At 45.9% G+C, this 14,003-nt stretch overlaps 2 protein-coding genes across 7 annotated transcripts in view; one reads left to right on the top strand and one right to left on the bottom strand.

The window, feature by feature from the left end:
* The window catches only part of HIVEP2 (HIVEP zinc finger 2), a 193,762-nt gene extending 188,653 nt beyond the window's left edge, over positions 1–5,109 (bottom strand). For 5 of the 6 annotated variants that reach the window (XM_032650705.1, XM_032650703.1, XM_032650708.1 and 2 more), the window contains exon 1: positions 4,266–4,726. The gene's annotated coding sequence lies outside the window, so the exon portion shown is untranslated. Of the gene's footprint in view, positions 1–4,265 lie in introns of all 6 variants that reach the window. The other variant, XM_032650706.1, reaches the window with a different exon arrangement.
* The window catches only part of LOC116763273 (translation initiation factor IF-2-like), a 29,319-nt gene continuing 18,871 nt past the window's right edge, over positions 3,556–14,003 (top strand). Inside the window, exons 1-2 of the mRNA XM_032650852.1 lie at positions 3,556–3,927; positions 4,042–4,753. Of these exons, the coding sequence (XP_032506743.1) occupies positions 3,556–3,927; positions 4,042–4,753 (1,084 nt within the window). The remainder of the gene's footprint in view (positions 3,928–4,041; positions 4,754–14,003) is intronic.

Here is a 14,003-nt window from a genome sequence, read left to right as displayed (position 1 = left end):
GGCCCGTGAGACATGGCCGCTGAGCCTGCGTGTCCGGAGCCTGTGCTCCCCAACGGGAGAGGCCACAACAGAGAGAGGCCCGCGTACCGAAAAAAAAAAAAAAAAAAAAAAAAAAAAAAAAAGACCTGGGTGTTGCTTCACAGGAATAGACAAAATGCTGAAATATTTTTTCCAAATTATTTAGAGCCATCTCATAGCTACAAATACTGATTTATAACCTCCTTTTTGTTAGAGTTGCCATAAATAGCATATAGAAAGCAATGCTTTTGATTGTGATCAAATAACAGGAACAAACAGAAAATTACATCACTTACAAAATTTGCTTCAAATAAGCACAATCTTGTTTTCATAAAGTTTTCCCATTTTCCCTCCATCTTCTGTGTTCACCCACAACTTCAAACTTTGAGAAGACTCACTGGAACATTCACTATAGTTTTACTCAAAATTAATGAAGGCTCTGCCCCTGTGGTTACAGCAAAGCCATACACATGGTCTGAAGTTCCTTATGAAATCTGAAGTCCACTGAGTTGAGTTAGAAAACTGCCTCTGCTCCTTTTTATAATATCACTTAAAAAGGTGCAATACTTACCTACCAAGTTTTAGCCAAAATATGGATTCACAATGAATTCATATATAAATACATTAACCAGAAGCATATCACTGTAATTGTCAGGTGAAGATGATTTAAATTGCAAACCATTTCTCCACCTACAGGTCTACTGCATAGACCTACAGAGAGTTCCGTTGATGTTGACTATGAACCAAACATGAAAACAGTGTTTATTTGTGATAGACATAGGTGATTAGTTTGATCCACCACCGTCTACACAGTTGATCTTAGCCACATTCCCCTTATTATAATAATTACCACATCAGGTATTAAATTATTCCCTGTCTTAATGGATTACACTTTCCAAGCCAAATAACATTTTCTATAAGTCTTTAAAGCTACTTTCCGTATGTTGAAGCTTTCTGATTAATTTCAGCTAATTATTGATAACTCAAAAATCTAAAACCAACACAGATAGAGTACATGTTATTTGTTGTTGCTACTTGTTGAAATAAGTCCTGCTTCAAAAAACAAAATTGGTAAATTCTTAAAGATTCTTCATTTTAGACTGAATCAGCGTAAAAGATTCAGCCTAATTTTTTGAACAGTGACAAAGGGCCAAAAGCTCAAGCAGACACATGTACCATTATTCCACAAGGAACACCTGCATACACGTTGTCTCTGTTTTGGTTTCATAGTAACAAGAACATTTGTAAACACATCTCATGTAAATGGAGCCTGATCAATCAAAAGATTCTTCCGGCTAATCTTTCAATGTAGTCAAATAGCATGATTTCATTATGTGATAATATATACATAGTAAATTCACTTTTACATTCCATGTTTAAGAGAAATATAGACATGTTTTATCTATTCTAATGGTATTTTTCCAAAGACCTCCACAAGGATCTAACCAGTTAAAAATCACTTAGATCTTAATTTGTAATATCATTAATATATTACCATTTCAACATTGTCCCCAAATCAATTTCACATCAGTTTAATCATAAATACCCTTACATAAATAAAAGCAGTCTCTAATAAAGCCAACCACATAAAATACAATCACCATCACAGAAATATAGTCACCAACAAGCAGATTTTGTTTTATACCTGACCTATGTTCAAAGCAAGAAACTCAGACAATTTTCAAAAGATTCACCATTGTAATATAACATTTTTCTGTATATAAGAAATATACTGCATTTCAAACCTAGTGGTCAAAAGGATTATGACACTTGAAGCACACTATCATTAAGGAGATGTTAGTAAATCCCGTTCACCTCAAAATGAAAATGCACAGTTTTCATCTGGTACCATGACTTCTTGGTGTTCCACAGGAATTTTGTCTGAATAATGAAAATGATATGTATTTTACTCACGTGGAGGGCATTTCTGTCTTGATAAACTATTTGGCCTATATCCTAAAAATCAAAACCAATCTACTCATTACACAATCTTCTTGGTTAAAATTTTGCTTTGGCACTCTTATAAGGTGAAAAAGCACAGGACATTTGCAAATTCTGATATATATATATGTGATATGAATATAATATATATAATATATACTACACATAATATATATGCAAATATTTTTTAAAACTTGATTTCCTCAAGGACAAATATCACCAAATATTACTATATCACTAGAGGAAATGTTTCTAATAAAGTTAAACTGCCTTTTTCTAGGAGGACAGATCATTGCAAATTTAATTAAAATGTATCTTATTAATATTTCAAGTAACTTCTGGGCTTGATTATGCACTACAGAAGAAACAACTGTACTGAAGAGAAAAATCAATAGCCCTTGACTAGGGCTCTGAGCATGCTAGAAAAACACAGCTCTCTTGTGACTTACCCAGGTCTAGCCTTTGGGGATGGGGGAGGGTACCAATATTAATTTGGAAGTAGACTGAATTATTTTTAAAATGGCAAAAAAAAGGAAGGAGAAAAATCAGTTCAAATTTTCCACTATAATGAAAGTACCGGAAACGAGCCTTTTTATGTTCATTTTAGGCCTAAGTAACTGTGCAGAGAGGAAGGCTTTTGCAATGTCAGTTGCACACTCCGCTTCCTGTGCGAATTCTAAACCATTACAGGTGTCCTAAACCCTCCAGCGAAACCTATCTGTAATCAGGGGAATCCTCCGGTCCCCTCAAAGCCATCCCCACTGCCCCCTACCCCGCACGTATTATTGCCCATCTCCTCCGAGTGCCTTTATTAAGGACCCTCTCTCTTCTCTGCACTCCCGAGGTTAAAGTACCCACTTTTCTTCGGCGTAGCATGTAAAAGCTTTCCCATTAGAGAGGACTAGTTCCTGCAGTCCTTTTTACTTAGATGCTTTCAAGTCAGACAAGAGCCACTTGAAGAAAACCCTCCTTCCCCCCTCCTTTTCCCCCACTGGAGCCACGTCCCTGAAGGACAACACCGAGGGACACTTCCTGACCTTCTATCCCCTCACCCAGTTTGGGCTTGGAGGGCTGGGGTCGCATTTTCTCGTGTCCTCTGCTGCACTGGATGTGTTATGTAAGAGGGACAGGACACGGGAGGCACATGCGTAAAAAGCGCACCGATCTGTGATAACAGCTGGGCTGGCAGAGCAGATCTGGAGTCTCCCCCACCAAATACGACAGACACCACACACACATCACCACCCCCATCCCCACCCCCACCCCCCGCCCAGCAGTGTTTTCCTGTCTCACCCCTACCAGTACCAGACGCTCAGAATGGAAAGGCGGGGGGAGGGGTGAAGGGAGGTGAGAAAGGAGGAGGAGCAGCGGCAGCACATCTGCTTTGATAGCAGCCGGCAGAGCCGCCGCGGCAGAGAGCCCCTCGTTAACCCCCTTCCTGTGGCTGCACCACGTCATGGAACATTCCCGGAACGGGCCAACGTTCCACCCACTTCAGGGAACAGACATAAAGGCGCAGACCCAGCTCCCCACAGTGCACAGCCCAAACACACATGTCCCTTCCCGGTCCCCGGGTAGACGCACAGAGGAACACGCATGCAAACCGCCCCCACCCGTCTCCGCGCGCCCCCGGGCAGCCCGCCGCGCGGGGAGCCGTTCTGCGGCCGGTGCACCCGCAAGCCGAGGGCGCCTCCGCCTGAACCTTCCATCGAGTCAGTCCCCTCCTTCCTCGCTTCCTTCCTTCTCTCGTTCCTTCCTTCCTTCCTCGCTCGCGAGGAGAAAGGAGTCGCCGAAATGCCAACAGCCGGCTCCTGCGCTGCGCACGCTGGGCCGCAGGCCGGCGGCCCGGCCCTCGCGCCGCCCGGCCGCCCGCCCCCGGCCAGCGCCGCGCGGCCCCCTCCCCCGCTACCTGAAGACTGGCGGCCGGCGGCCGCGGCAGCCGCAGCGGTGGCCCGGCGGTGCACGCCGGTGCACGTCCCTCATTAGTAACCAGGCACATTCCTGCCTCCAGCGCTCCCGCGCCGCCCCCCTCCTCCCCCCACCCAGGACCTTACGCAAAGCAGCGTCCCCTCATCTGCATAGCTCCTCGGCCAGGGTATTCCCCGCATTTCCCAACGCGCCGGACCCCCCTCCCGAGGTCTCCCCCATCCCCGCCCCCTCCGACCCTCACCCTCTGGACGCCCGCCCGAAGCCGGGGGCGCGCGGCGGGAGGGGCCGTGGGGTCCGGCGGAGGCGATTTCGTGTAAAGTGAAACGAGCTCCTAATGCTAAAGGAGACAGGAAAAACACCGCGCCGAGGCCACTTACCGAGCCGAGGAACCTAGATTCCCGCCGCTCTGCTCGCCCGAATGGTCTGTCCACGCACCCCAAGGCTGCACCCAGCACCCCAAAGTCGAGACGTGCAGGAATATGGTTAACTGGCCGGGAGACCCTCCAAGTTGCTCCGGGCTCCCGGGAGCTTCAACGTCCAGGACACAACTTGGCCAAGACTTGTGCCACAGTCACCGAAGATGTTCCTGTGGAGACCCTCCTCCGGCGGGGAGAGACAGCGCTCGGCGGCGCCCCGCTCGCCTCCTCTCCACCCCCTCACCTCCAGCCCACCTCCCGCCGGCCGCCAGCCTCCGGGCCGCGAGCCCCTCGGGCGGCTGTCAGCTCCCGGCCGCCGCCGGGTGACAGGGGCGGGAGGAGGGCGCGACACGGCGGCCCGAGCCCAAGTGGGCGAGGGGGATCCTCGCAGCAGCAGCGGCGGCCGCTCACCTGGAAAGTCACCGCTGAGAAGAAGGAGGAGGAGGACGGTGAGGAGGAGGAGGAAGAGGAGGGAGAGGAGGAGGGGGAGGAAACCCCCCTGGTGCCCTTGTTCTCGCTGCCGCGGCGGCCGCTCCTCGCCAAGGCTGAGCGTGTCTGGTGGGGGGTGTCTGGTAGCATTTCCTTAAGGACAGAGGGAGGGCGGGCGCGGAGGGAGGGAAGCGATCCCGACCGCCTGCCCAGGCTCCTCTTCCCTTTATTTATTTTTCTGACACGGTACGGAGATGGGCCCGGGGCAGCGGCCACCGGGCTCGGGAGGGAGCCGCGAGGCCCGGGCCGCAGTAGTCTGCGTGCGGGAGCCGCAGCGGCCGCCTCCCCTCCCGGTCTGTGGACGCACCGGGTTATTCCTGGCAGCGCCTCCCCGAACAGAAGTTACTAGGAGGAGTGCGCGGCGAGGGCGGGCGGGGGGAGAGGCGGAGGGAGGGAGGGAGGGAGGGAGGGAGGAAGAGGGAGAGACACAGCCAGCGACGTCATCGGATCCCCCAGCGCGTCCCAGGGAGGGAGGCTGAACCAGAAAAACCAGTCTGGAGCCGGCGAACAGAGAGGGTTGAGCGGCGTGCGGGGAGACTGGGGAGGGAGGCGACCGGGAGGGCAGGGCCGGGCCCTGCCAAGGCCGCTCCGGGCGGGAAGATCGCGGCCGCGCTCCCGCTCGCTCCGGTCGGGGATCTCCCCGGAGAGCCGGTCTCTACTTGTCTTGCAAAAAAAAAAACCTTGGGCGTCTTTAGGAGCCTGAGAATTTCCTTTAGGGATGTGGAAACCTCCTCCCCCCACCCCCATCTTCCCTATTCCCCAGATGATAGTTCCCTGTCTTGAAGACACACGGAATTATAGAATAATTAGTATTGTCTTTAAGATTTTGTCAGGGTACCTCTGATCCCTTTCCTCTCCCTCGCCCCCGCCTCTACTCACATTTATGCTATCGGTCAAGAAAAACAAAATCAGACTGTAGCTCCTGGCTGCATTTCTGGAGCTTTGCAAAGTGTTTTAGTAGCCCTTCCCTTGCCCCTGCGGAAGCACGAACTTTTCACGCGCTCGAAATGCCCCCATTGCCTTCCCCGGGGTCACTCCTCAGGGCTCCCTGGGCACACCCAGTTCGGGGAACGCGGCCCGCCCTCGCCGGGGTATTCAAATCGGCTTGGGCAGCGGCGCGGGGAGCAGCTGCCGGTTTCCTGGTGGGCCGCGCTGGGACCTGGGGCGAAAAGCCGCCTCCAGCCTGCGCGCTTCCCTTCCTCCGAAGGGACGCGAGTGAAATCACACCCAGAGCGGGGAGAGCGGGGCCAGGGGGCGGGGGAATCCCAGGCGAGTGGGGCCGGGGCGCTGGGCTTCCTCCCCGGCCCGGCGACACCCGGGGGACGCCGGGGCTCCCTCGAGCCGCTAGCCTGCCTGTGTGGACTCGTGTGCACCCTTGGGGGAGGCTCCCGGGAGGCCGCGGCGGCCGGACCGCGGTGAGGGGCCGCCGGGCCGAGCCGACGCCCTGAGCGCCGCATCCGGGTGGTCTCCGGGCCGGGCGGGGACCGCGCGCCGCCCCTCCCGGGCGCCCAAGCAGCGGAGCCGAGCGGAGCCGAGTTCCCGGGCGCCGCGGGCCGAAGCGGCCCTCCCCACCCAGCGGCCGCGCCGCCGCCCTGCCCCGGGCGGAGTAAACAAGAGACGCGCAAGATTTGACCTGGCGCGACCCGGATTTCTGGCCGGGGTTCCCCCTGAGCAGGTGACTCCGTGGGAGGGGTGGAAATTAGTCTCTGGAATTCCGGGCCAAAGACATTCACTGTGGTTCTGCTTTTAAGGCAGGTATTTCACCGACAACTGCGGAATGTTTTGCGTCTCAAGTTTCAGATTTCGCGGAAAGGGACCAAATGTCAAGGCATATCAAATATTCCTTTCCCTTTTCATTAAAAGCGAGTGCATTAAAAGGACAGCCCCTTTAATGACTGCGAGAATAGCACTGCCGGTTTCGTTTTTGTTTTGTTTTCATTTCGACCTATAATCAGTGTATTTCTGAGGTGCCCGAGCAATGGCGACATAGCCGCGAAGGGCGACTCTGCAAAATAAACCGGTGATACATTTTTTTTATCGATACTTTTTTTTCAAAGGAGAAAAATCTGAACTATTTGAAAGAAGTTGCACTGTGTCTTTTGAGACTGATCTCATTTAACTTCAGGGCCTACTTCCACTTAAGCGGCTTCTCCTTTCATTGTATAAGTTCTTTAATATTCAGCCTTTCTTGACTTGAAGCAATTAATAAAAACGCCCCCCTCATCATCATTTTCTCTTAAATGTACGCCATTGCATTTTTAAAACATCCACTTAAAACGCAAAACGTGATTTTCGAAAATTTTTTTCACTTCCAAACCCACCTGCTACATACTCCCAGAGCCCATTTTATTTAATTGCTTAATAGAGAAGATTAAGCACTTTCTTTAAGAATCCAATTTCCCTTCAGCACACACAACAGCAGCTGCCCAAGCTCCCAGAAACTGAGCAAGGAAAGTAGCAAGCAGCGTTTTGCTTCACAAGAATAAATATTAGTTGAAATCTTAAATGCCTATTTTAAAGGACTAGATTAAGTGGTATAATGTGAATATTAGGATATTTAGGTAATTCGTTTAAATATTTTTTTTAAAAAAAGCAAATAGACATCAGTTATGATGACCTAAGACCCCTAAAGACAGTCATTAGTCAAACTTTGATTCTTACTGCCTTGTTCCAAAATCATCAAGCACTAAAGAAGATAGCCTGAATTGAGTTGAAGCACAAGTAAAAATATTTATGAATATGTGTAAACTAGGTGACATCCCCTCTGCTAGGAAGAATCACTGTCTTTAAGTAAAGGCATCCCTGTCTCCAGCCCCTAATGCTGACACATGTCTGTCTAGTTGCTTATATTTAAGGGCAATATGGTAACAGAAAAACTCCTCTCCCCAGAAAACTTCTGTAGTCAAAACCAAAACTGGCATTGGTAAACTGTGCACTCAGCCCTAAGGAGATCTATGGAAAGTGAGGTTGGCTGGAGCATAGCTGACCCTATCTAGCCACCCATATGGAGTATCACAACAAGGTAGGAACTTTCTTTTCATTACTTGTCTTTCTTATTACTTCTCAGTTTCAAAGGAAAGGGAAATCTGGTAATCTGGATTATGAGATATTAAGAAAGTAAAATAATTAATGTCCACATGGCAGTATGGAATTTTTACAGAGTCAGAAATCGCTTCGAACTGACAGCACTTTCATTCAAAAAATATGCGCTGAGTGCCTACTATGTGCTGAAGGTACTAGATACATCAGTGAACACATGGAAGATCTCTGCTGTCCTGTAGCTTGTATCCTAGTGGGGGGAAAGGAGATGGAGGAGGAACAGGATAGAAAATAGCCATAAGAAATAAATGGTAGAGAACTTCGGAAGATGAAAAGAATTACAGGGAAAAACAAAAATAGGGTAAAGGATATGTGTGGGGTGGGGGGGGGGGGTTCTGTATTAAAAAGGAACGTCAGAATAGGACTCATTGAGAAGTGACATTCCTGCCAAGGCTTGAAGGAAATGATTTAGTAGTGGACAGACCTGGAGTAAAGAACTTTTCAGGACCAGCTAAGATAAAGCTCTAAGACCAGAGCAAGCCTGGCATGTTTGTGGACCTTAAGAGAAACAGTGTGATGGGAACAGATGTGACAGCCAGTGAATAGAACAGCCTCCCAGGCCACTGTAAGGACTTTTCTCATTCAGGAAAAAGCTTGACAAAGGACAGATTTATGGCCATTGCCACCCAATCCCACTGAACCTGAACCTTTGTGGGCCCAGGAATCTGCATTTTAACAGATAATGCAGTTGACACTTATCCATTCTAAAGCTTGAGACCTACTGCCACAGAGCACGGAGGCTGATACACCCAGGCAGGAGAACTGGGTACCAGGAGCCATTGTACATAAAGCTTCCAGAACCAGGCAAGGCCGTGTTACTAATCAGGACTCTTTCAGTTGGCAAGTTTCAATCCTCAACTCAAATTAGCTTAATGAAAGGGACTTCACTGACTCACACAACTAGAATTTCACGGACTAAATTCCAACTCAGTGGGATCCTGAGGCTCAAATGATGTTACCCTGGTTCAGTCATTTCTCCTCTCACAGCTCTTTGTGTCTCTCTGCTTCATTTCTTTCTTCAGACAAACATTCTGCGGGGTGGTGGCAACAGTCCCAGATTATTGTTTTCCTGGGTTAGCAACCCCAGTAGGAAAAGACCTTCCCAGATAGCTCAGGCAGCCTTAGTAGTCAAGTCCTTGCACCTAAACCGATCACTGAGCTCTGGATGATGGGATGATCTGATTGGTCATATCTTTTCCTGGAGTAGGGATGTGGTCCTCATGGAAAGACAAGTTCCCAAAGGAAAGAAGAGGAGTTAGGTATTGGGGGTTGGAGGTGTCCACTAGTTTCCTTAAGTCTTTGGCCTTGGTTTCCCTATTTTTTTAAGTAAGGAAGTGGGTCAAGATGATGTGGCTGACTCCTTATGACTATACATTCTATATGAATCTCTGTAATAAATACCTCCACAAAACTGTGCAAAATGAATTAACTGGCATGCCATTCCCTCAGATAAATTTATAAAAAAGGTTTGCGATACTGGCAGCTATTAACATTGCAAAACTGGACTATACTTCCCTTATTTAAACGAAGTGTGTTCCTGGAACAAGTGGTAGCTGAACACCACAACCACGTTCCAACTCTGTTTCTACCCGCCTCCAGATTATGTGAGTTTAAGTACGCTTCCTCCTCTCAGCATCCAATAATCGTGGCCTCTTGATTTCTTTGTGGTCACCTGGGGTACAGAGCAAGGAATCTTGCTCTACACAAATGTATCTGTAAAATGCCAGACCCTGTTTGGCATGAGCATACAATTTTTTGTCTAATAATATGGCCCTATTTGGGGAAACTACTCCAAATCAGAAAGGATGTGGAAACTATGATGTAGTTCAAACTCTGGGCAGCCTCTGAATGAAATGCTATTTTCTTTAGAATTATAGTAGCTGCCTTCAACATTATGAGGTATATAACTAGTATTTAATATGTCCTATAAATGTCTTCAGTGTTCTTCAGGGTAATTGGGATCTCAGAAGATTTGGTTAGGATCCAAACACATACACATTCTGTATTTTAGCTCAGTGTTTGTTTTTTTTAATGAAAATGCCACACATCAAAAAGTGTTTACTTTGTTGGACAAACCAAATCGGTTCTCAAAAGATGACCATCGCTTATGAAAAGTAATTATTCAGTAGCTCTAAAACAAACCACCTGAATGCTTATGACCAAGAAGGAAATCAAACTGTATCTAGTATTTACATTAGACACCAGTTTCATAATCACTGACTTGTGTGAAAACTGGTACAGAAATTCTGTAAACTCTTTGCTGTTTTTGATACCTGCTTTTTGTTCTGTTTTGTAAAAATGATAAACTTCAGAAAATAAAATGTAAGTGTTGCATAAAAAATATATATATATCCATAAAATACTAAAGGGGTACCTGCTATGGGGTTCTGATGAATAAATGGATTATAGCCTTGGGTCTTAATAAAGAGGCATGATTTAGAACTGCCTTCTAATGGATCTCCCACTTCCTACTCATCTGCTTTAATTGGTATATGGAGAAAAATTAAGCAGAATCATGATTTGTGTGGTGTGAAGAAGACTTAGGTCTCCAAAAATTAGTTGAAGAAAAGAATCTTGAGGGAGAATCAGCCTGTCTGTTGAATTGTTACTAGGATACAAGCCACTGTAATGCAGACCAGTCTCTTTATCCCACTATAACCTCCTTTGGTTGGGGAGTGGAAGGAGGGGGTGGTAATTAAGGACCAATCAGCTAAAGCCAGACTTATCGAGTGAGACGCAAGGTGACATCTGTTAGGATGAAGGATAAAGCTCTGATCCTCCTGCCTTTTGCAGGGTGGGTGGAGCCCAGAGATATCCAACCAACCACATGTCACCCCACACTCCAGAGTTTCTCTAGGTATATTCCAAAGACCACCTGTAGCAACATTTCTTGAAATGCCTATTTAAAAGTCTGGGCTGTCCCCTAAAGTTACAAATCAGAATCCTCAATGTTAGGCCTGCGAAACTCCTAAGTGAATAAGATTCCCCTGACTCCTATTCTCATTTAAGCTTGAGAACCACTGCTTTACACTTTACCTCTAAGACTGATCTGGGGCTGGCTGGCTGCCTGAGAACCCCCTTCTCCCCTCTTTATCACATTCCTCAGGTTTCATGTGATCCCTTTTGACAAGTTGGCCCTTTTTATTCTTCAAAGACAGTCTCTTGGATCTTATTTTAACCAGATTTCATCTTTGTAAAAATATGTTAGAAAAGAAAAGGCCCCAGTGAATAAACCAGCCCTGGGGATAGGAAGGATGGAGAGCAGATGAAGGCCTGCTGGAGAACAGAATTAGGAATGTACAGGGGAGAAAAGGGTGAGGGAGAGTTTAGTTGATGGGGATGAACAAGATGCAAACAAACTTTGATAATTTTCTGGTTTAGCTTGGGACTAGCCATGTCCACAGTTTCTGAAAGGGTACTGCACATTTCAGCAGTCCAAGCTGCTAGGGAAACTAGCTTCTTCATTCCTGAGAGCACTCAAGGTCTGCACACATCTGGTCTTTATCCTAAGGAAGACAAGTTCAGTGGTTTCTCATGGAAAACCTTCTTGAAGAGTAAAGAACAAAAATATCAGATTAGGTAACAGTCAGTAGCAGGAGTAGGACTCTGTCCAGGATTACTGAAGCCCAAATGCCCCCTTAGATATAGGGAAACGTAGGCTTACAATGCCTCATTAATAATTTAACAACATCAAATTAGACCTTCCCCACTCTACTCTCTTCCATCACCTCCCCACTCCAAAATAAGTCGTAGCTGAAATTCCTTCACTCAACAGTCGTCACTTGGGGTTAAGGCTTTGCACCTATAGAAATCTTCCATTTCAAGCCAAATACAAATAGTGAGGTCTTAATATCCTAAGCTCTTAATAAGTCATTAACTTCTTATGAGAGATTAATTTATTAAATTGCCTTTCCAGAGTGACAGCTACCTTAGGACACACACTGATTTATGTTGATAAAGCAAAAATGGGAATGATATTGGGGGCCTGGGTAAGACAGAGAGGCCAAAGCTTGGACAGAACTGCTATGGGCTAAACTAGAGGTCTAGGAATAGGAAATAGACTAAAGGGGAAAAGTTGTGGAAATATGAAGTGAGAGAGAGGCAAAGCAGAACAAGGTCTTTGGCACCCACTGAGGATGCCTCTGCTCAGGGCCCATGGAGAGGGCACCATGATGATCTGCGCTTCTCAGGGAGCAGTGAGGTGGGTGGCTCTGTCAGCCCAAAGTATATGTCCCGCTCTCACCTTGAGCTAGAGGGAGACTTGTCTTCCCTCTCTAGGCCTCCACTTCCTCATCCAAACAACAAAGGGATCCCCTTCTAACCACAGTTTCTGAAATTTGAACTCCTGGCAATCCAGCAGGGTCAGAAGGGAGGGAACAGGAAGAGAGGGGAGCAGGAGAAAAATAGGGGAAAGAGCTTATCAAGGACCTTTGCATTCCTCCCAAGCTATTGAGTTGTTTCTTAGGGCAAAACCTCAGTTTCTAGTTCGAAAGAAATTGATCTATTTGGGAGGATGGATAAATAATGGGTAAGATGGGATGCAGCAAAAGCAGTTCTAAGAGGGAAGTTTATAGCAATACATTCCTACCTTAAAAAACAAGAAACATCTCAAATAAACAACCTAACCTTACACCTAAAGCAATTAGAGAAAGAAGAACAACAACAAAAAAAAAACCCCAAAGTTAGCAGAAGGAAAGAAATCATAAAGATCATATCAGAAATAAATGAAAAAGAAATGAAGGAAACAATAGCAAAGATCAATAAAACTAAAAGCTGGTTCTTTGAGAACATGAACAAAATTGATAAACCATTAGCCAGACTCATCAAGAAAAAAAGGGAGAAGACTCAGATCAATAGAATTAGAAATGAAAAAGAAGAAGTAACAACTCACACTGGAGAAATACAAAGGATGATGAGAGATTACTACAAGGAACTCTATGCCAATAAAATGGACAACCTGGAAGAAATGGACAAATTCTTAGAAATGCACAACCTTCCAAGACTGAACCAGGAAGAAATAGGAAATATGAACAGACAAATCACAAGCACTGAAGTTGAAACTGTGATTCAAAATCTTCCAACAAACAAAAGCCCAGGACCAGATGGCTTCACAGGCAAATTCTATCAAACATTTAGAGAAGAGCTAACACCTATCCTTCTCAAACTCTTCCAAAATATAGCAGAGGGAGGAACACTCCCAAACTCATTCTACGAGGCCACCATCACCCTGATATGAAAACCAGACAAAGATGTCACAAAGAAAGAAAACTACAGGCCAATACCACTGATGAACATACATGCAAACATCCTCAACAAAATACTAGCAAACAGAATCCAACAGCACATTGAAAGGATCATACACCATGATCAAGTGGGGTTTATCCTAGGAATGCAAAGATTCTTCAATATACGCAAATCAATCAGTGTGATACACCATATTAACAAACTGAAGGAGAAAAACCATATGATCATCTCAATCGATGCAGAGAAAGCTATTGACAAAATTCAACATCCATTTATGATAAAAACCCTGCAGAAAGTAGGCATAGAGGGAAATTTCCTCAACATAATAAAGGACATATATGACAAGCCAACATCGTCCTCAATGGTGAAAAACTGAAACCATTTCCACTAAGATCAGGAACAAGACAAGGTTGCCCACTCTCACCACTATTATTCAACATAGTTTTGGAAGTTTTAGCCACAGCAATCAGAGAAGAAAAATAAATAAAAGGAATACAAACCAGAAAAGAAGAAGTAAAGCTGTCAGTATTAGCAGATAACATGATACTATACATAGAGAATCCTAAAGATGCTACCAGAAAACTACTAGAGCTAATCAATGAATTTGGTAAGTAGCAGGATACAAAATAAATGCACAGAAATCTCTAGCATTCCTATGCTAGAGATGAAAAATCTGAAAGTGAAATTAAGAAGACACTCCCATTTACCATTGCAACAAAAAGAATAAAATGCCTAGGAATAAACCTACCTAAGGAGAAAAAAGACCTGTATGCAGAAAATTATAAGACACTGATGAAAGAATTTAAACATGATACAAATAGATGGAGACATATACCATGTTCTTGGATTGGAAGAATCAACATTGTG

This window comes from Phocoena sinus, chromosome 12 (assembly GCF_008692025.1).
Source record: "Phocoena sinus isolate mPhoSin1 chromosome 12, mPhoSin1.pri, whole genome shotgun sequence".
Lineage (NCBI taxonomy): Eukaryota > Metazoa > Chordata > Mammalia > Artiodactyla > Phocoenidae > Phocoena > Phocoena sinus.
Note: the sequence above shows the minus strand (reverse complement) of the source record. Positions and strands in the feature narration are given on the sequence as shown.